Raw genomic sequence first — 23,283 nt, forward strand, 5'->3', positions numbered from 1 at the left:
TTTAAGTGATCTATTTTGAAAGTATAAACCCTCACGGGCCCTTATGTCCTCTGGTGCTGGCCTTTTAGCTGTCCCCAAAGTCAATACTAAAACTTATGGTGAGGCTTTGATTACGGTCCTCGCCTCTGGAACAGCCTGCCGGAGAGCCTCAGGACCCCAGAGACTGTAGAGGTTTTTAAGAAGAGGCTTAAGACCCACCTTTTTAATTTTGCTTTTAGTTGATCTTATTTGCTTATGTATTCTATTGGTTTTAATACATATTACTTTTTGCATTTATTCATATTTTATGCATAATCTTATTCTCAATTTAATGTTTTTTTTGTACATCCTATGCATTTAATTTTAGCATCTAATTATGATTTTAGCCCCAGTGTCTCTTCTGGGGATCTTTTCTATCAGGGCTTGCTGGCTTGGTCAGTGGTTGTTGCCGCAGTTGTTGCCGGTTCTGGGGCAGCTGAAATTTCACATTCCAGCCTCACGGCTGTGAAGTGGACCCCGTTGCTGTCCTGGTCTGGGTGGGCACTGTGGCGATGCTCCTATGGCCGAGCTGATTCCTGGTATGAAGACATTTCCAAATACTGTTTCCTCACTGCAGAGCCAAGCCTCAAGTTTCTTTTAGAAGTTACTTTTATCAGTATTCATTGTGTGTGGGGTCAAAGGTCGTATGTGTTTAAGGAAGGGAGTGGGAAGGGGGAAAGTTGGGTTGGATTTTTATTGTAATATTGTGTATGTTTTTGTTTTAAATGTTAAAGAGTTGCGCAAGGCAGGAGAAGTGCTTTTTATAAACAAATTTGGATTTGATTTGATTACCTCCACACTAAGTCTGTTGTAAGTCTCCAACACTTTGTCCTGTGCTTCATCGAAGGCGTTCCCCAGCCGCTGCTCCAACATCTGCACAAAACTGCAGGAGTAGATGTTGTCTGTCGGACCAACAAACCTCAACACTGAAAAAAAGAAATGACAGTAAAAGCTATTATTTTAGCTTCAAAACATCTGAGCAAACTGGAGAACTTTTGTAACTGTGTAACATAAATGCCCAACATTTAAGACCTACGCCGAGGAAAATTGTGTTTTTAACATGTTTTCCTTAGCATTTTCTGATGGTGGAGGACATATATTGGGTGGAAGGGGTGGCACCGTACCAATTGTCCCATCCACAACTCAGAGATGGATTTCCAATAAACTACTGATGCCTTGCAGAAACTATGTCAAAGAAAATGATTTGTTGTGAATAGTGAAGGCTCTAAAATACATCAAACACAATTTTTCCAATAGTGTGGACCATCTCAGCCAAGTATGTGGCTGAGGAAAATATTTTACGTTTGGAAAACGGCGCTTCAGCTGAAGAACACTGTAAAAGCACGTTCTTGAACACTAATATTTGCATATGATGTTCACACTAGACTGTTGCTACCTAAAACCAGCACGTCTGCCACCTCCAGTTGGCAGAGGCTTAGTGTGAAATGCTAAAGAGGAGCAAATCTCGCTCCAGGCTTTTTCTTTTACCGCTCTATTCCAATATATGAAGACTTGGTGTCATATAATTCTAGCTGGGCACAAACCGTAACCATTAATTTCTCCTACATGATCAATTTTTGCCGATTGACTCTTCTTGGAATTTAAAGGGACGCCATCCATACGTCACTACCAAATCTCAGCCCCTGATTGGTCAGATTTCAACTAGTTTAACTTTCAACATGCATTCAGTGGCCACACGCTTTGCTCGTAGAGCCCAAAAATGGAGCTGTGCAAGCAAGAACGCACCTGTTTACGCACATTTATAAAGGTTTTTTACTTTAAGTGGTTTTTAAACGCGCATTGCAGAGAGCGGTAAATGTAGCTTGGCAGATTACAGTGGGGGAAAAATGATTCAATTTTTTAAACTTTGCTTTTATTTTACTTATTTAATGAATTACTTAATCAATAGTAACATACATATAAATATTTTACATGCAGTTTATATTTTGCTTTGTTTTCTCTCAGCTTTATTATTTCAGACCGCCATGAGTCCTACTTTCAGAGCAATGCCACTGCTGCGTCCCAAACAAATTCATCAAGTATTTGGGATCTCTAGTTCAGAAGTCTATGGGAGCAATAAACCAGAGCAGTGTGACATAGAAAGAGGATTATCGCCTCTTTCTGGAATGAGAACAACTAAAATAAGTGGATGTCTGTCAGCACCCGCAGTTCCAGATTGGTGAGGTGCATGGGGGGAAACAATATTGACTCCATCAGTAGATTAAGCCTGAGGTTATTAATGTTGTCTTCGCCTTGCTGCTGCAGTTGCCCTTCATTTATTAAAGCACTCCGTTTCCCTCCATTTTTTTAAACCTCTGTATAAAGAGTGGCATGTCGGAATATGATTCAATATCAGGTCTATTTTTAGAGACTCTTTTACTGGATTCAATCTGAACCCTTTCACAGGCTCAAACACTGCTGACCTAGTTGGTAATCTTATGCAAATTGTGCGTTGGAGGATAAATTGCTAAATGTATTTACACCAATAAGCCGAACAACACACAAATGGAATTAGCCAGTGCTTCAAATGCCTCCTTCACATACAGCTGCAAACCAACAGGAGCAGTTCCTATCTGGGTGGAACTACATTGCACTTACAGCACAGACGACGAAAATATAATAATAAAAAACAAACACTTTTTTGATTTTCTAGGGGGGAAAAATGCAACAAAGGAGACTTAAAGACCCACTCAGAGGAAAATCGTGTGTTTGGTGTTTTTAACACGTTCTTGTGGGATTTGCTTATGATGTACAACTCATAAATAAAATTAAAATAGCATTTTTCTGTATTTTTTTATTTAAATTGTTCTAAATAAAAAGTGGTGTGTGAAAAAGAGCTTATTTGTGATGTAGAAAATATGCTGAAAGGGGCCACAAGCTCCCCACTCCGCTCTATTCTAAAGCATCCACTTGCAGACGACTAAATCCATGTACGTCTTCATTGTCTTCGTCTGAGTTGGCATCTGGATCAAAACTGTACAACGTGACAAATCCAATATTGCTCATTTTTGTTGCACCAGTAATGTTACGTTGGCGGTGTGAGGGGCTGTAAGCTAGCGGGAGAGAGTGTAAACAAAGGGATGATGGGGAATGAGGGCAGGGTTACTAAGGGGCCAACAGTCCTGCCTGCAACTCAGAAGCGAATTTCTAGTGAACCCCTGCCATTCTGCAGAAACTATGTCCTAGAAGATGACACAGGGGGTTTTTTGGACTAAAAATGGAATAATGGTAATTAAAAGACCACTGGAGAAAATTAGATCAAAAGATGATGAGACTGGGTCTTTAAGATGGACTTTCTGTCTCAGTATTCATGCAATGCTAAAGAGTCAAATGGTCACTTAATTACAAGCAGCTCCTAAAATGTGTCTACAGGCAAAACACAAGAGACAGTTGTAATTACAGTGCATATCTATTTTTTTTAACTATTATGTTTTTGTTGTGTAACTGCACTGATTTACTGAGCACAAGCATACAAGGGTATTTGGAACAAACACCAAAGCAGATAGATTTAAAAAACCTTCTTTTCTAATTTGGGTTCTTTCAAAAGGCTGGCTAAATAAACGGGCTGATTATCTCTGCTTCGTAATCAGGGGCGTCTGGGCTTCAGGAAGCCCACATGTAATCAGAATTTTCTAAATTTGTCTCAGCCTTAATCTTCCCCCGAGTCCCCCTCCAGCACGTAAGTCATTTTCAAAAATCTAGTTAGGTTTAGTCACCTGTTTTCAGCTGCAGGTGGATGCTTGGAATGGGGAGCCAGGCTGCCACGGGGACCAGAACCGCTTTGACCAGTGGGGTGTGCTGCCTTATGTCAGACAGAAGTTTGTCAAATCCGTAAGCATTCAGGGCTTGGACAACAAAAGAGGAAACATAGACAGTCTTTCCGCTGGTCACGTAGTAACCCAGAGTCACGTTGTGGGGGCTGCAGTCGTCTCGCTCTACCTGCAACAGGAAGACAAAAAAAAGAAATTTAATACATAGGATGTACAAAAAAAAACATTAAATTGAGAATATGATGATGCATAAAATATAATTCAATGCATAATATAATATGTGTTAAACCTAATACAAATATATAATGAGCAGTCTTTGAATTACAGACAGACAACACGATGAGTCAATGGCTTGTAATTCTGGAAGTGTACGCTGTCCACCTTCTTCTAGATTTAACCTTCAGCCATAATAAACAGCTGGAGCTGTTTCTGTGCAGCTCTGTCCTCTGTCCGTATCCATCTTTTCCATTTTCTCACCAAGGTGAATTAGCTTCCTGCTCTCAGCTTCTCTTTTTTCCAAAACTCTTACTCACCCGGTCTATAAAAAACATGTAGTAGATGCTATTATTCCTAACCCAGTTAAGTTTTTGTCAAACTTCCAAAAGCTCTTTAGTTTTTATTTAAATGCAGCATTTCATTTTTTATTTCAAAAAGCACACCTTTGGGTTTTGAAATTCATCAAAAAAAGGCCTTTGGATCATTCATTTTAAGTCTGAACTCAAATAGAACGAGCGTGGAATTAAAAATTAACTGTTTCCTTCAGATGTTTGATGAGTAACAATATTTTTCACTGCGGGGGTTTTTAATCTTTCACTGTCTTTTCATGCCACCAGTTGCAAGTAAAGCCAAAGAACAAACAGAAATAACACGCTGAAAATTACTGAATCTCTAAGGGAGGCAATCCTCCATGTACAGGCTCCCTTAAAAACTATCTGCTTCAAAGAAAGATCTCACAGACCCAGTATGTTTTAAGGAAATACATTTAAATTAACATTTTTTTGTCCGCACATGTCAATTTAACTTATCTTGGTCTTGGTGTGTGGATGGCTGGGCACTCTCCTTCCTTATTTTCACATTCCACCGTCCATTTTAGAAGAACATAAACACTCACCTGAGCACAGGTGTTAGCTAACCTTTGCACTAACAGTTTGCATGATTGAATGACTGAAATATTTCACACTAGTTGGTTTAAAGGCATAAGTATGCATGTGTGAACACTATCGGTTTTGTGTACATGTTGACATGTGGACATTTTTTTCAGCCAGCAGGTGTGTTAATAACATTTGAGTGTGTGTGTGGACAGGCCCCGCTCTTTTTGTACTACATTTGAACCTTACCGTAATGATAAACAACCAGTAAACTTGTTGCTTTATGCTGCTTCATGGTCTTACCCCCCCCCCCCCCTCCTATTATCACCCTCCTACCCCCCCCCCCCCCCCTCTCTCTAACGTCCCTCTCTCTTCTTCCCCTCTTTCTTTTTCTGTCCGGTCCAACACCAAAGATTTTCAAACATGATTGAAATTAATAAAGTTTGGCCTCAAATACAAAAGGGGTTTATTCAGTCATGCCTTTGGTTTGTCTGAAGATGAATAACCCCTCTTGTTAAAGTAAAATATGTCCAACACAAGAGGCCCTCAGCTCTCATCTGCCTGCCCAGCTGTTGGACAGGACAAGTAAAAAAAAAAAAAAAAAAAAAAAAAATACTTATATCGAACCAACCAGAAATTGTAGTGGTGGATAAAGAACAGAAGAAAGCCGTTATGGTGGTGCAAAAAAACTACACCACTTGGAGTGGTGTTACCATTCCAAAAGCCTATACAGACTAATTTTAGGGTTTGGGAATATCCCTTTTTGATTGGCTGTTTACTACTTAGTCCATTTAAAGTAATATGGAAATGCATTCTGTCCTACCCATATTAAAATGTATCAAAATTTTAATGACAATTATGCAGGTGTCTGCAGTTATAAACATCGGCTGCAATGAAAAAGTAAAACATGTACTTCATTGGACATGAAAACTGCATTGCAGAATAATCATACCAAGACTTACCAAGGAAATGGACCCATCATATCACCAACATGAAGGCTGCAATGTCTAGCTATAGTTAGGTAACCATAGAGTAAAATAAAACTTTCAGCCTGCCAAGGTTTATTATGTCCCTCCTGCATAATTCATGCAGAGTCCCTAAGTACTTTGACAGAAAAGTAATCACAAGGCCAACAAATCACTTCATGAAACCTCACATGTGCCAAAATCTGGAAATTCGCACACAAATTATGCCAGGTTCAAAAATGACCTGTATTTTAAATGCTGTCCCCATGGCAACTTTTGCCACTTGAGATGGAAAAAGTTGCTTTTGCCTGCAAGTGTATAAATCTGTATGATGTTTTTCAGTATAAGATGTGAACAGAACTTCAGTCCTGACTTAAAATTTGGCCTTTAAGAAGCTGCACTCTTGCTTTAAAGCATGGCATGCCAGCATTTACTGCAAGCTCAAAAGCTCTTGCAGTGGTGACATTTACATCAAACTAATACAATATTCTATTGATAAGGGAGTGACTGACCACAGCTCATCTGTTAAAATTAAAAAATGCAGCTTTACTAATAACATTTGGCACATTAATATTTGGGAAATTTCAAAAGTATGTTTTGTCAGTAAAACCTCTCCTCAATTCCGGAAAAAGAAATGTTTTTTTCTTTACAGGCTCTTTCATTTCAACATGTGGCTATTTACTGGAGGTCATTCCTGTCTCTCCGCTCTCAAACATTGAAGATCTTGTCATGCCCAAAAAATCTTTAGCAATTTAAAGCTTTAAATAAAAGATTAATAAATGTCTTCAGTACCATTGATTTCCAAGGGCGGAATAAACTTTTCTATCTGTGTGGCCACACCCCCTTCTGTTTGGTAGTGGTCATTGGAAAAGAGCATCTCGACTGGGTTGTGTGTGTTTGCTCTCTGGTCTAGAGTTATGGTTTCTTTTCTGGGTTTTTGGATTTCAGGGGATTCTTTGATCCAACATTTGAGTTTTTTGGTATTTGTTCCAATATTTATACATTGTCCCAGTTTTTGATGTATTTCTTTAATTTTTTCATTTTGCAGTGATTTAATAATGAATTGTTGTTCTCCTTCTACTTTTATTGTTTTTATGCTGCCTTTCTGTTGTCTCCTTCTCGTGTTCATTTTTGTGCTCTTTTTTTCCTTGTGTTAATTACACATCCTATTTCTCAGACAATATTTTCCACTGGACTTCCAGTTATTCATAAATCACACTGCATGTCTTGTTCCATTTTGTCCTTTGGGTGAACCAAAACTTTGGTTGTTGTGTTTATGTTGCTTCTTGATGATTCTGCGTTAGTTGTGTTATTTATTGGATGTATGGAATGCTCATGGTTTCTTTGTAGATATTTTGCCTTAGTTGTGTTTGACTGTGTTTTCTTTGGCTTTACAAACATTTTTCCACCTGTTTTCCTTTGCGGCTCATTTTGGATCCTGACAGCATTCTGTTGTGTGTTTGATCTGTCTTTTCTTCTCCTCTTTGGTGGTAATTCTGGTTCATACTGTGTTCTGATGACTGACAGTGTGTGTGCAATGAGGTGTTCTGATGATCATAGCAGGTACTGCTCTGTGTGTTTCCATTATACTATAATCAAAATACTTGGTGTCTTTATGTTAGATCCTTGTGTCCAGGAAGGGTATTATATTTTCCCTTTCTTTAACCGCTAGTCTTGATATTATCAGTGATTTCTTTTGTTTGTCATTGTTTTATGTTTTTTAGTATGTCATCAACCTATTCTTTCCATTGTGTGTGTTACGGCTGTGGCCGTATTTGGTTTTGGTTTGTTCTGTGTTTTGTGTATTATTTCTTTATCAGAGCGGGAGCGGGACTTCTGTGTTTTGTGGATCTTTGTTTGTATGTCTGATTATTTGCAGGTGTGGTGCATGAAGGTGTGGCCTCAATTTGGACAAGCTGGTGGAGGCAGCTTTAAAAGCACCATTTGGACATCCAGTCGGTGGGAAGGGAGCCTTGCTGCAACAGTCTCCACTGCAGCTTGGGCCGCTTCTCCATTTTGGTTTTGATTTCACCTCTTGTTTAGTTGGGTGTTGCACTTTAGTATTTTGTATTCTTAGTTCTTTGTAGTTTGTATTGTCTGTGCCCACTCTGATTAGTCTTTTGGTTTATAGTTATTTAAGTGAAGCTGTAGGGGTGAACCGCCATTTTCTTTAGTACATGTTTTCTCCTGTTTTTTGTTAGGTTAAGGAGGTTAGTGTTTGTCTTTATTTTTCCTTTTCCTTTGTACAGGTATGATTACAAGTTTCAGTTAGTTGGGGTTTTGTTTGTTATTTTGGCCTGGGTTCACCCTGAAGCCTTTTAGCTTCACTTTTAGTTCTTGTAGGATGTTTATTTGTAAATAAATTTGGTTATTTTATGGAGACATTTGTTTGGTGTTTTGTGTTGCAGTTAATTTAATAGCCAAAACTTTACTTTTTTTATGTTATGCCCCCCCTAGCACCCCTAGACATAAAAGGGGGTGTAACAGTGTGAGTCTGCATTGGGTTGGAGATGTTTTAGTTTGTTCTTAGGTCTATCATTAAAAACATTTTTCTCACATAAGGATTTCCTCTTTTTTAACCTTGTTGAGTTCTTGAGCCAGTTGTTCATAGTTTTTGAAGTGGTGTTCTGTTTGTCCAATAGGGTCTTTGACAGGATGTATATGACTGACCCATTTCTGTCGTACAATAAGGCACAGGAGAGCCTTTCCTATGGATTTTGGGTGTACCGGATATCCTCTGAGTTGTGCTGGCTGTGGTATACATCTTTTGTTATCTTATTGCAACTATAATTAGTTGTGGTTTATACTGGATACCACTTTTTTTCCCTTTTCTTCTCTGGGCTCTTTTTAATTGTATAGGTGTCTTTGAATGTTGCTAGTGTTTCCCTTTTTGTTTCATAGGTTTGTTTTCCAGAAAGACCATAGCTTTCCCTATGTCTGCTGATATAATTGAATCGGTTAGTTCAAAAGGGGCCCAAGTCCACAATTTTTCCAAAATAGATAAGTTATATGTTCTATGGTCTTCAAGCGAAAAGCTATCTGATTATGTGCAAAAAAGTCCCAAGTCCGTTGTAATGAATTGACAATGCTTGACATTTAAAATGCATTAAGTGCAAAATTCCTGGGCTTGGGCCTCTCTTGCATTGGTTTTGCTTTATCCCATAGATGGAAAACATCCCATAGATGGAAACATCCCATAGATGCACTAGTTATCCAATATGGCAGCGCCCCTGTTTAATTTAAGAAGGGCCCAAGTCCAGAGACTTTAGTTTGCTAGTCCTCTGAAATGATAAAAGTGAGGTGCTTCATATTATAGCATTTGTAAGCTATGAACTGGTGCTAAATCTGGGTAAAGTATTAATCATTTGGTTTAGCCTCCCTTTAAGCTATGCAATTAAAATCATTTCCAGGAAAAACAAACCTCTTGGACTTGGGCCCCTTTTGAACTAACCGTTTCAATTGTACTGGATGTGTCTGTTTTGACAGTTTAGTCCTTTTTTTCTCCTCATTGGTGATGTTGGTGTTTGGCTGATTTTGTGTGTGACTGTATTTTGAAGTTCTGCTTTCTTTTCCCTATCATAGATTTTGTGACCAAGTAAATTCTGCTCTTTGTATTTATTTTTTGTGTATTTATGTATTTATTTATTTTGGTTGTGATTTCAAAGGTTAGTCTTGAAGCACACCTTAGTATTTCTTTTTCTGTGTCTGTGAGTTAGCATAGTGAAAGCTTGCAGATCCATCTTTCGTTTAACCTTTGGATGGGTTTCCTTAGTTGTAATTTTATTTAGATTAATTTTTATCATTTGTTGATTTGTCAGGTTTTGCTTTTTTCAAATTACTGTTGAGGGGATTTTTTTATATGTGCAAGATTAGTTTTGTGGTATCCTGAAAATGTCATTTTAAATTGAATCTTAAGTGATACATTTTTGCTGAACATTAATCTTCTCCAGTCTCTGCAGGCAACAAAATGATTTCATTATTTTTTTAGAAATGTTCAGACAAACAAAGCACTAATCCATACAGAATGCACCTGACAACATAAAACGTCTATCAGACAAAATCTATGTCAGTATGCAATTGGAACATTGCTGTTCCTCTATTGAATGATGATACTTCCGGGATCCCTGTCCATTTTCAAAGCTCATAAGAACAAGAAGATTTATAATCCTCCACACTTCTAAAAGGAGTCAATAGGTTGAATAGCTTAACCTTTTTTTAGGTTAGGCAGAGATAAACAAAATGGAAATGACCTCTGCTGCCTTTTTGCTCCCCGAATATGTCAGCAAAACAGCTTGTTTCTATTGTAAGAAAATGGTTTACAGCATTTTTCTGTGAAACACCGACTTTTACACCAATTCAATTATGTTCTGCTTAGCCAAACAATACAGTCCTAATACGAAGGCTTTTCATCTGTCATGATGCTGCTATTATTTCTCAACCGATTGATCTTTGTTGTCAAATTATAGTCTGTCATCTGCCAACAGATGAGAACTGAGGAAAGTTTGTGTATGAGAGCATTTGTGTGAAGCAGGGGGGTAGATGAAAGGGGACCGGAGAGCAGAGACTCTGAGTCACTCCCCAGAAAGGCTGAAAAACAACTGGATAAAAATAGAAGAAGCAGACGGATGGAGACATGAGATGGAGAGACGGTGAGATAAAGAGAGGCAGGTGGACAGACAGAGAGGGTCGGATAGGCACAATGAGCAGACCAACAGACAAATAAGACAGACAGGTAAGCAGGAAATCAATCGGCAGTGACCGGAGCCGCAACCTAACAGACAAGATGAAGGAAGAGTTACACAAAAAAAATGTAAATATTGAGAACCACGAACAAAAAGACGCAGAGAGGAGAAAAAGAAACAGAAATAAACCTTGCTTCTGCAAACAACAGAAAGAGGGAGAAAAAGACAACAAGAATTTCAAGAGAAAGAAAGCCTCCTCTGCTGCACCAAAGCAACAAATGCTCTGAGCCTGAAACCACTGAAAACTTTATGTATCAGATGAGTGAGCTGATGCTCTTGCTTTAAACGATGCAGCAGATGAAAAATTATTTCAGTTCCAAAAAAAAAGTCATCAGTTGCTTTCATCTCATTGAGCTATGAAGTGGTTTAAACAAAAAAATTGATGTTTCTCTTCCTCAGGCAATGATTTTAATAGCATGGAGCATCCTGTGACTGAACTAACCTTTAGCTAAAGGCTGCAGAAGCATGTTTATGAGATTTGTGGAAGTTGGAGCAAAGAATCTGACCTGTGCGACAGCAGTGGAGTCGTTCAGGGCTCTCTGTAAGACGTGGCTCAATCCTTTAGAGAGGTTCTGTTTCAAGATCAGGTCCAGACGGTTTCTGCGCAGCTCAATAGACAAAACTGTAGTGGTAAAAAAAGAAAAAGAAAACAAATAAGTAAAAGGATTTTAGAATAGAAGTATAGAACTGCAGGTCAGTACAATGTAGAAAATATGAATGTATAAAATCAAGCAAATGAAATAATTGTTCCGGTAATCCTAACATATTTTGGCCATGATGTAACATGAATCGTGTATCATTGTACTGAACAAGTACAGCGAAATGTAATCACAGATTTCCAAAAGAAAAATCTTATTGCAACTTTAAAGAATTGTGGTAGTAGCTGAGTAAGTGCACTCTATTGTGCACTCAGATAAACTTCAGTGAAAGTTTAATTATGATTATTGAACAAGATATATACTTGTTTTGTTAGTTGTTTTTTTTTACCTAGTTTTAAACAGTAAGCTACTATATAAAAACATCTAATGCATGTCTTATCTCATCAATCACATGTGTTTGCCAGCAATGGCTGTCATTTTGAAACCTTCATGACATCACAAATTCTGACAACCCATAGAAGAAGTGTTTGCTCTATTTGTAACCCTGTGACTTGCTCACATATCTGCTGTTGTGATGCTTCTAAAATGGGATTTATCAAAATGTCACACATCTAATCAACCTAGATTCATGACTGCTTCTTTATAATCTATTAAGGTTTTGTAAAGTCTTTTAAATTCTTTTAAAATTAAAATTAAATCAATAAGATCAGGAGTCCTAACTTGTTATCCTTTTTTTTACTCAGACTTTTCAATCACCTGTATTAAAATGTTGTCAATTTAAAAGGATTTAAAAAAACTGAATTACATGTAGTTGCTGATTTTAATAGTGAAAAATTAAAAGAATGTGTACCTGTTCTGACCCAGAACTTCTCAGTCACATTACAGGGCAAAGGAACCTCCTCTGTGCCGGTGGTAGAGGGGGTCTGGATGGTTGGAGGTGGTGCTGTCTGAATGGGAATGAAGATGGTCGTGCTTGGTGCCATTGTCGTGGTGCTGGGAAGGGTTGTGGTGGTTGTAGGTGCAGTGGTGGTGGTGATGGTGGTAGTGGGAGCTGAAGTGATGGTTGTGCTGGTGGTGGTAGTGGTAGTAGTGGTGGTGGTTGGGGGCACGGTGGTGGTGGGGGCTGTGGTGGTGGTTGTAGAGGTGGTCGTAGGCTGAGCTGTGGTTGTGGTGGTGATGATCAGGTTTTCCTGTGTGGCTGGGGCGGTTGGAGTTGTGGTGTTAGTTGATAACATCACAACACTCCCAGTTGTTGCCACCGGCGTTGTCATTTCGGCACGGCTGACAGTAAAAGTGGTTGTTGATGGTGTTGTCGTGGTTACAGTTGTCAACTGAAAGCTGTCATTGGTCACAGTGTCCTGGATTGTGTTCAGAGGAGGAGTGGTGGACTCTGGCGGTGCTTCTGTGGTGGTAGAAATCGGAATGGTTGAAGTGCTGATGGTTGGCAATGTTGTGGTGGTTGTGGCTACTGTTGTTGTGAGCCTTGAGGTGTTTCTGCTGCGCAGAGGCATGGTGGTGTTCCACTGGAAGGTGGAGAAAGGACTGGTGACATTGGCGGGAAGTGTAACGTCGTGGTCCCCAACTGTGGACAGGAGGGATTCGGGGACAGTGGGAAGATCCCAGGCTGGCAGGCTGCTCAGCGACTCGTCTGCAAAAGACAAAAAAATAATTCAGTAAAAAGATTTCTTCATGTTTTTTTTCTGTTAAAGCTATAAACCTACACCAGCCCTGTTTGTTCAGCCTTGAAACTGTTCAGTCCAAAAAGGTCACAGACTCCATCAACCTACATTATTGACTGACTTTTTATTGATTTACTGTCGATATTCATGTTGCTAGCCTTTTAAGCAGTTCTTCCAATTATGCGTGTCTATTCTTCTAGCCCCATCATTTCTATTTCCACTCTCTCTAAAGACACCTTATTTCTTGCAAGAAAGGTCAAAAAGACCATGAAGAATAGTAGATGCATTTGTAGATGGTGCATTTGCTTCTTTGATTGCTTATTTGCCCTGTCAAAGTCAGACTTCTTTAAACAGGGCAAAACCTGAGATTTTTTTTTGGGCACTGCTTTTTGTAGTTCTCTCAAATCTAGAGGCCTGTCCTCAGGAGGACTGACGGTCAAATTCCACATGACGGGTGAAGAGTCCCAGATAGATTCTGTTAGTTATATCATAAAATAGCACATTAGGAAAAAGATTTGAACATCAAATTGCCCAAGAATTAAACATAATAGTAATTTCTGATTTTTAGAGACAAATAGATCCAACTCAAAAGGCTTAATACTCTGCACCTTTCCAGGAACAAATTGGCCTTAATATTTCCCACTGTGAGCTCTAACAGCATGAGCCCCCGAGTCCTCATGTGTTATGCACACATCCGAGCCAGGGTACATGTGATGTGGTGCATACCAATTACAGGCCTTTTCTACGTTATTAGCCCGACATCTCCATCCCCTCACCTCTGAAAGACTCATACCAGGTCAGTGAAACAAAATACCTTGAACTTCACCTTGAATGTTGAGAATTACAGTCCAGAAGACATTGCAAAACCCTCAAAATATATGGCAACCCTTTATGGACTTATCTGAAAATACATTTAATTCAAACACTTAAAGTCCTTACATTCCCTTTTTTTCGTCTTTTTTTTTGTGTTTTTTTTTGTAGTCATTTTGCAGTCATGAGTTTCTACAAAGCTACTGACAAATGAGGCATAACAACATTTCCTATCATTTACTTCTCAGTGTAATTCATGTAGGTCATGGTCTTGGAGTGGGATTACTAACATGCAAGGATTTTCTGCAACATGTCAACTTCTGGAAGTTTCCTCCTCATTTTGTCATATGAGATAAACCAGCATATATGTGTTAGATTTAACTCTAATCTCTGTATTTAAACAATAAAAACCCTGAAATAGAAACCCAACATGAAAATACACTGGATATGTAACAAGAGAGAGCCCCTGACTGAATTGATATCGCTCCCATACTTCATTCTCTACATGAATTTATAAAATCTTAACAATATTTGATTTACAAATGGAGCATTAAAATGCACCATCATCCTGCAGAAGCTGCTCTTTGCTAGAGGAGACTCCCAACCTACACGAAAATGACGAGCACAGCTTTTTCTATGTTTCCAAGGATTCATTTGAGTGGAAACTAAAAGAAGTGGCAATTAGGTTTATAAGAAATTTGATTTAGCTGTCTAATTTTAGAAAACAAAAGCAAACCAAAAGAAAGTCATTTAAACACAAAAAACTAGAAGCAGATTTGTTTAGTATAAAATTAAACGTTTAATTTTAATGTGCTCACAATGAAGGAATTTTATTGTTGGTTTAATTCTCATAATTTTCAGGCAGAGTTCCTGTTTCGATCGCCTCCTTGCTGAGCACAATGGTTCCTCGATTATTATGTTTGTGAAGCAAAGTGATAGGGCAAGAGATGCTTTGCAACAGAAAATTAGCTTCTGTTCATTAAACATTGATGGACGAATTACCTTCTCGACGGTGATACTGTGATGATAAGGTGACAGGAGGCGATGAGGCGTGGAAGTGGTGTGATGGAACAGGAGGAACAACACAACAAGACTGATGAGATGAGATGAGATGATGGAGTTATGATTGAGGTAATGACAAAATGATGGAGAGGACTGTAATTGAATGATGAAGATAATGAGGGACAGTCATAACAGAAGCAAAGCTGTTTTACTAAAACAATGTTTCAAAAAAAAATATATCAATCAATCAAATAAAAGCAGTTATCTGGAGTTTTATTTGTTCTATAAAAGCTAAAGCCCTACCAGAAATGTAATAGAATTTAAGAACCTAAACATAAATGACTAAAAAAAAAAAATCACTTGTGCTTCCAAGCCTCTACTGATATGTTTAACAAGACAAAACCACTGTGACTTTGCCTGGGGAGTTTTTGTGATGTGTGAAGTTAGTTGAAGCGTAAACATCATTGACATATTCAACAGAAGCTGAAGTACTCCGGAAAAAAAAGAAAAATTGTAAAGATTGCCTAAAACCAAACATTTTTAAAATCAGCTTTATTTAAAAACATATTTTTGCTAACCTGCATGTTTTGTATCTCCAGATTTAAAAAAGTGAATTCACATCTTAGATTTGATGATGATATTTCCTAAATACACAATGACCCAGTTAGCCTCAAGCATTCTCCATGCAAAGTGAGTTCTCCTAATGTTTGAATTCTCTGGATGTATTTATGTTGTGTAGGAGAAGCCTCTGGGTTTTGTGCAAGTTCATTGCTGTGCATTTCAAAGAAATGAGAGATTCAAAACTAGAAGCTAAACACACTGAAGATTGAAGCTAATGCAAAAGTAGAAAGCAGGTTTAAGGAAAACCTTTGCAAAGTTGACAATTCATATATTCACCTTTGGAAAATGCAATTACGGTGATGTCCTGCACAACAGTTCAACTAATGCATTTGTCTCCACCTTTACTGATTAAATAACAAGAAATTGTTATTAAATTAACAAGAAACTATTATTAGGTTAAATTCTGCCTTTATAAGCAAATTATTTAAAGTATGTGTCACAAAATGCAAAAACTAATTAAAGGTAAATTGGGGACAGCTTTTAGTAAGAATAGCTAAATCTATCTTTTACTACTGTTCCACAACTTCTGACAATATTTGCACTTACGTACTCACAAAATCTGAGGGTAAGAACTAAAATAGAAAGCTTTAAGACACACAATTCATTGTTTATTATTTTTAGAAAAAGCCTTTAACGCAAATAAAAATGTAAAAAATTGTTTTAATTCGAACAGAAGAGAGCAAAAACAATATTAAATCAACTAATTCAAAACTGATCCTAGAAAATTAAGAGCCACAAGATGTGTATTTAAATGTTACCAACCGGTATTAGGGTAGAATGGCCACTTTAAAACAGTGTTAAAATCCAAAGAATACTCTGTTAAATGTCCTGTTTTGTTACTTAATTAGATTTTTATTTTATTTAAAACTTTTGTTTTATTCTCTTAACCATTCTAAATGAAAGACAGATTTATCAAAACCAAAAATAGGAAAAAAGCTGTTGCAAAAATCAGATATCAGACCCACATCAGTAAAGTTAACAAACTCACAAGCAAAAATAAAAAAACTTAAAACAACAGATGGAAAAAAACTAATTTTCTTTTTTACTTTGAACTAATCAGGCTGCTTTTCCGTCCTGTATGCTTTTGGAAACCCCACAGGTTTATTGGGCCTATGACTTAATCCTCTAAAACGTTGGAAATGTGTTTTAATGTGGCTTTAATTAATCCCCCTGTTATAGCAAGATAGAAACTAACAAGTGAAAAGTCTGCAACTAACTTTCCTGTTGTGGTTCAAGTTATCAGAGTGGAATGACATTAATTAAAGACCCACTCCGATAATTCTTTTTAGCTATTTTTTAAAGTGTCCCCAGTGGGCTTTTAATTATGATTATGCCAATTTTTGCCAAAATAAATAACAAAAATAAGTATAGTTTTCTAGGAAATAGTTTTTGCAGAGCTGCAGTAGTTTGCTAGAAATTGTGGACAGGACTGTTGGCAGGGAGCATACCCCCCCCTTACCTTCCCCATTGCTGAGAGTTCTTTGTTTACACTCTCTCCCACTTGCTCACTTCTCCTCACACCCCCAACCTTACATTACCAGTGCAACAAAAATGCTGAGCAATATTGGATTTAGTGCACTATAGTTCACAACCCGTGTCTTATATAACAGAAGAACCAAGAAGTCAATATAGAAGCTATCCAGCCGTACAGTTTTGAGCCTGATACCAGCTCTGACGAGGAAAACAAAGACGTGCTTGGATCTAGTCGCCCCGTCGAGTGTATTTTCTATGCCACAAATACGCTTTTTTTCCAACAGCATTGCAACTCCTGATATGCAATGATTTGAATAAAGACATACTCAGAAATTCAACTTCAAGCCTAATTTTCTTAAAATATGTCCTCCATTATTAGAGAAGTGCCACAATAACATGTTAAGAACACCATAGTAGTAGGTTTAAGGGCTGTCATCTGGACTTGTTTTTTAAAGTTAAAGACGTCCTTTTGTCCAAAAGGCTTTGTCAATTCATGAATGAATGAAGTCATGAAGCCTTTTGGATAAGAGGTGAAACGTCTTCAACTTTAAAAAACAAGTCCAGATGACAGCCCTTAAACCTACTACTATGATGGAATCAACCTGGATGAATGCGAGTATTCAGACACACACTATATGTTAAAAACACCAAAAACATTATTGTCATTGGAACGTTGATAAGCAAAGACAGTTATGTAAAGAATGGCTACAAACCCAAAGTGATGTTATTGGAGGAGATGTTCCCGGGAACCACAGACACATTGATGGATGCTTCCGTCTGACTCTCATTCACAAAAGCTGAGGAGGAGGAGGAGGAGGGGGAAGCAGAGGAGGTCAAAGAGAGCGCTTTAGCTGGAGACGGTGATGAGGCCTTCGATGCTACTGAAGACAAGCTTCTGGTCCAAGCGGCTTTGGAGAGTAACCCCAAAGGCTTTGCTGCTGCTGGCGCCTGCAGCTCTGCCATTTCTGATACAACTGTGAGGACTGAGGAGAAAGCCGCCTGCTCTCTCTCTATTTCCCTACTCATCTGCAGATGTTCCGGTCCAGGCCACTCAGCCGGGTCTTCGTGGACGTTGGGCCGTTGAGTTTCCACAGGCCTCCAGCCCGTTTCTACCCAAGCACCAGTTCCTGTCACAATCCCCGTCTCAGCAAAAGCTTTGCCATTTTCCCCGGTGCGGACTGCTTCCGTTTCTGTCCAGACTGCTGTTCTCGCATTGGCAAACACTTCTGACCATGGTTGAAGTGACACATCAGAACCCAGCTCTTCTTTGTCTTCAGTCCCAGGAGTTGAAGTAGGACTGGACAGTGCTACAGGCCCCTGTGGGATGTCAGCCCCCCGCAGTGACTCATAAAGGCCTCCTTCAGCTGTGGGAAACAGAGAGAGAGAAAAATAAATTATTAGAAAATAAGTAGAAATAGACTATAATTAGGACTTGTAGGCAGCGGCATGAAGAAGAGGTTTGACTCATTAGTCCCAAAGGCCAGACAGTGACATCATGAGCCCCTCTGTACACCTACACTGACACACATAAGCACACACAGCTTGAAATCTCAAATCATTAGCCTTTATAATGCCATCGCAACTGTCAAACTGCCAAGAGATTAAAACTTACTCCACCGCACTTATGCTCGAGAGAAAATACACGCTCTCTACATATGATTTCTCTCCCTCAGCCATTCAGATTTAAAAACTGTAATTGTAGAGAAAGATAATAATAATGTCAAAAGTGGGTCACTTATGGATAAAGCATAGGGATTTCATTTTGAAGTTCCAGGATAGATAAATTAGGACAAACACTGCCTAATCAGCTGAGATTCCACGGATATTAATCCGATCCTCTCAGTTAAAATATTCCTAGAATAAACACGCCAGCCAAATCTCAGTTCAAACCAACATGAAAGAGAATAAAACATAATTGCAGGTCATTTGTGCAATTTTTACTACAATAAACACCAAAAGAAACATGGAAATAAAGCACTAAGCAGAACGCTCTAGCGTCAGCCTTTGGCTTTTTGTAAACTGTCTTTATCTTCTGGGGGGAAAAAAAGCCTAAAGGTTTAGCACACTGAGACGATTATCCCATCTAATGCATTCAGCCTCAAAGGCACCTTGTCTCAGTGGAAATGAAAGATGAGTTAAAAAAAAACTAAATGAAAAAAAATCAAGGTTCTTATTGCTTGTGCCTATTTGTCCTGACATGGTGAAGGATTCCGGCATCTCCAGGATGACGCTGAGTATTTTCTGGTTCCCAGCAAAAAAACGTGATTACATGGAGGCAAACACAGGACAGATTTTTTTTCTATTTTGTGTTAAGCATGCATGTGTGTGTCGCACTCTTCCTACGCTTCCCAAGTCTCTACAGAGGATTGGTTAATTAAAAGACGATGATTCTGAGCTGGAGAAGCTTTGCAGAACAAGCTCTGGGATTAACTGCTGCACATCCTCTTGAAACCTATTATAAATCACCTAAAACATCACACCGGTAACTACCAGCAACAAGCATTCTGTTCCTTCTTTAACAACGTAATTCCATCAGTGGTGTTAAAGGGAAATTTTATTTAGTGAATATTAATTTTCAAGCTTTTCTAGCCTCAGATTTATTCATATGGGTTTTGAGCGTCAATTTGAGAGTGAAGAAAAAGTGAAATGTCAGGGGTATTTCCGGCCACGTAACAAACATATTTGTTGTACTTTATCCAAGAGTAATCTTTATTCTGGCTCTGTAGGAAGAGAAAATTGGGGAAAACCATTCAGTCTGGGCACGTCAATTGTTTTAAAGAAAGCATTTATTGGGCTGATGATAACTTCAAAAATAACTTTAAAAGAAACACTAATTTGATGAGTCCTGAATTTGGGGACACTATTACCATAGGGAGGTAAAAATCATACTCAAATAAGACTGGTGCTACTTCAAGGAATTATTATTCTTTATACCAGTTAAAAGTAATCGTCTCCCCTCCATGGACCACAACCTTAACGTGGTGGAGCAGTTTGAGAGCAGGCAGGTTTTTGGGTTGTCCGACCCTTTGGAGGGTCGTAGACAGGAGCGGCTGCATCCTAAGGGAAGCGCAGGTGAGTTTCAGTTCCTGTGAGGCTTGTGAGGCCACCTTAGGAAGGTCATGAAAATAGAAGTGTATGGGGAGGATGACATGTCAAATGCCATCAACTTGTCAGCATACTGAATTAAAGCGGATTATTTAAAAGTGTCATCAAAGCTCCCGTCTCACCACGCTGCCACGTCAGACTGCGAACACTCATGGGACATTTTGAAAGTCCTAAAATGCTTTCAAGACTTCTCAATATCTTTGCTTGAGTCATACAGACCCCTTCTCATTTTGCTGGAATTTTCATCATCTACTTTTCTTATAGTAGCTTTAAAATGGTTACGGGTTTGTCGTTGCTGTTTCAGTTTGTTCTTTATTTAGTCTCTGTGAGTCGTAACGTTTACAAACAAGAGGAACATTGCGAGGGTTTGCAGCACATTAAACTCTGTTCCTGAAAACTGTAACTGGACTGTGATGAGTTACTAAAGTTACTAAAGGAAAGCAAAAAACGTTTTTGTTCAAATTAAGCAGGAAAGAACGTAGATCTATGCATCGGTTTTCAGGAGAACGGATGGATCAACCTGGGGTTGTGTGTGTGATGGCAGTCAATCGAGTTTTCTCTTCCAACCGTTGCCACCTGTTCTGGCTGAGAGGAGCATATGCGACCCCGTTACTGAACCTCTGACAAAACACCAGGAAAGAGGAGCTCACTGAGAGCAGATATGAGCAGAATGGATGGAAATAGGTTTAGATGAAGGATGAAACTGGTTAAAAATGAATAAAGACAGACCACACAAAACCTGACCTGCTTTAGCGTTTTTGTGTTGCTGTTTTTTGGAAAAACATATGGGCCATATTTTGTCTGCGTGAGAATATTAGGTTTCATGCAGCTTATAAAAATCGTTGCATGGAAATGGTGAACAAAGCAAAGTAGGTCCATTAACCAGGCTTTAATCCAGATTCATATTTTGTTCCAACCATGGGTCCTTGCCACCTGGCTGTGTTGATGCCCCACTGCATTTCTGTAAAGGCTGGAAAAGATGTGCTTGATCACTGTCTAAACAATTAACAGCCTGTTATACTACAGTAGACATAGTTACAATTTTTGACCTTTTCATGGATGACCATCCATCCCTTTATTTGACCTTTTCCTCGTTTTTCTATGTAAAAATAATAATAATATTGGAAAGTTGACAGGTAAAAATCTATTTTCATACTAAATTAATCATTTTTAAATAAGGTTCTTTCTCCAGTTCCATTGTGTTGCTACACAAACCTAACATTTGTGGTGAGAGTAGGAATTCCAGTGGCCAGCTAAAACCACCAACATACCAGAAAAGATTCAACACTCAGCGGATAGCAGGGGCTTCTTAGCCAGAGGATTTTGTCCAACACAAACCATCCCACAGGATGGACACAAGTTACTGTTTTCTGTAACTATTTGGGGATCCCATCTGTCTGTGTGGAGGCAGAGGACAATTTGGATTTAGTTTTAGTGCCAGGATTACAAGGTAGCAACATGATTTACTTGTTAGCATGGCAGTCCCCATCTTTACCTTCAAAGGCGTCGTCCTGCTTTGTTGTGACTAAAAAAAACAGCTTGTTGTCATGAGCAACAGATTTCAGAAGGCAGATTTGTCATGATATGCAAGTACATTATCTAAAGGGACACTAAAATACCCATGTAGTATAAGATAAAGATTTTTAAATCTATCTCAACTGTCACTAAAATAAAAAAAAGGAAACATAATGTGCTATTCTGTAAATCTCAGAGAGAATGTATTCTTCTGTTTTTTGTGTAAAAACGTGCATTATAAACACTAAAAACTACACACATTTTTATAGAGATCTTTTTTTTTTAATTCTCTAATAGGATCAACATTTGAAAAGTGTAACATCCTTTTCTCTGGAATACTTGTGGGAGCTGCCAAAGTGTAAAAAACTGCCTGGCAACAACATATACTCATGGTGTGAACTCTGCAGATATTCACAAGAGAAACAGAGACAAACAGAAGAGTAAAGAGGATTTAAAACTGAGAGGATATTTTCTAAATATGTACCTACATTAAATTTTCCTTAATTGGTTAATTAATTTTAAGTTCAAGTTACTGCAAGGGAACATGAGGATGGATGGATGGATGGATGAATGAATGGATAAGTACTTTCCTTGATGTAATTTTTGCTTTGTTTTGCTTTGAGAAGACCTTGGTAATAATCTGGTTCCTTTAAAAAAATACTAAATAAAAATAAGATGAATTTATTGTTTGTGCAGAAATTACAGCTACAGTATCAGTGGAATGCACTATTTTAGTATACTACTCATAGTTATCAGACTGAGAGGTTAAACTGCAGCAAAAATCTTTACCCTCAAAATTATCTTAGGTGTTCTTTATGTCCTTGACCTTGGTTTAAGACACAGTTAATCAAACCCTGCTTGATCAATCATTTGGACTTTGTCAGGTTCCTCCCAATACTTATTAAATCATGACAGATAGCTTTACATTTCTGTGGCTTCATGTTTGATCTTTGCTAAGTTTTGAATTCTGTTCAGAAAATGTACTAAAAACATACAATACCTTCTAAAAGTAATGGGATCTATCAATCCTGCAACACGCTTCTAACAGTTCAGAATTAGGCTATAAATTAACAATGATGGACATTTCTGGCTTTTTTATGAAGATTTTTATTTTGTCATTTTTTAAATTCAGTAAAAATTGTGAAGAATTAGAAACCTCAGCTCAAAAAAAAGTTGAAAATTGAAAACTATAATAATTCAAGGTAACGTTTCTGTGTCAGTTAAAACGTTGTATGTACAATACTGAAAATGCAGAGTGCACTGACAAAAGTGTACAGAATACAAATATTAATTGTGTATTTTATGTTTTTAGCGAGGAGGCCAAATTACTCCTAAACAAAATTTAAAGATGCTAAATGTTTTTTTCCTTTAACTTAAGTTCCTTTAACTTTATAGTTTAATATGCTACCAGCTGCGATAAACTATACCAAAGCAAAAAATCGAATGCACTTGTTGACTTTAAATGCTAAGCATTAGAGAGCCGTAGTGGATGTCATTATGTAACAGTGTTGCAGACCAAACACCTGGAAATGGCACTTTCAAATGGCAGAGGCATTCATCACTAAAGGGCAACACAACCCAGCACGCCTCAAAGACTGCTCTCTGTCTGCAGGGGGTTGGAGGAGGGTGACAAACAGCTCAGCGATTAAACCAGGATTACATTTTAATGTGATAAAGAAATTTTGTTTAACGTCGATGCTGATGGGATTATAATCCACAGTGGCTTCTGGGTTTAAACAGGTGTGTGTGGACAGATCTGGGGCTGACAGCAGAAAAAGTGTCACAGAAATGTCTTTTCTTCACACTTTTCAAACATTGAAAGGACTGCATCTTTGGGTAACTTCAAAAATAACATTTCTAAACAATTAAAAGCATTTTCAGCTTTTAGTGTTGCAC

The 23,283-nt window shown here is 38.2% G+C and overlaps 1 protein-coding gene across 4 annotated transcripts in view; it reads right to left on the bottom strand.

Moving 5' to 3' along the window:
* Window positions 1-23,283, bottom strand: part of kiaa1549la (KIAA1549-like a) — a 112,463-nt gene that overhangs the window by 60,847 nt on the left and 28,333 nt on the right. For all 4 annotated transcript variants that reach the window (XM_078948912.1, XM_023955945.2, XM_023955944.2 and 1 more), the window contains exons 2-6: window positions 17,481-18,131; window positions 12,033-12,830; window positions 11,090-11,205; window positions 3,735-3,957; window positions 811-944 (exon numbers count right to left, since the gene is read on the bottom strand). In XM_078948912.1, coding sequence (XP_078805038.1) covers window positions 811-944; window positions 3,735-3,957; window positions 11,090-11,205; window positions 12,033-12,830; window positions 17,481-18,131 — 1,922 coding nt within the window. The remainder of the gene's footprint in view (window positions 1-810; window positions 945-3,734; window positions 3,958-11,089; window positions 11,206-12,032; window positions 12,831-17,480; window positions 18,132-23,283) is intronic.

This window comes from Oryzias latipes, chromosome 6 (genome assembly GCF_053564925.1).
Source record: "Oryzias latipes strain Hd-rR chromosome 6, Olatipes_Hd-rR_3.1".
Lineage (NCBI taxonomy): Eukaryota > Metazoa > Chordata > Actinopteri > Beloniformes > Adrianichthyidae > Oryzias > Oryzias latipes.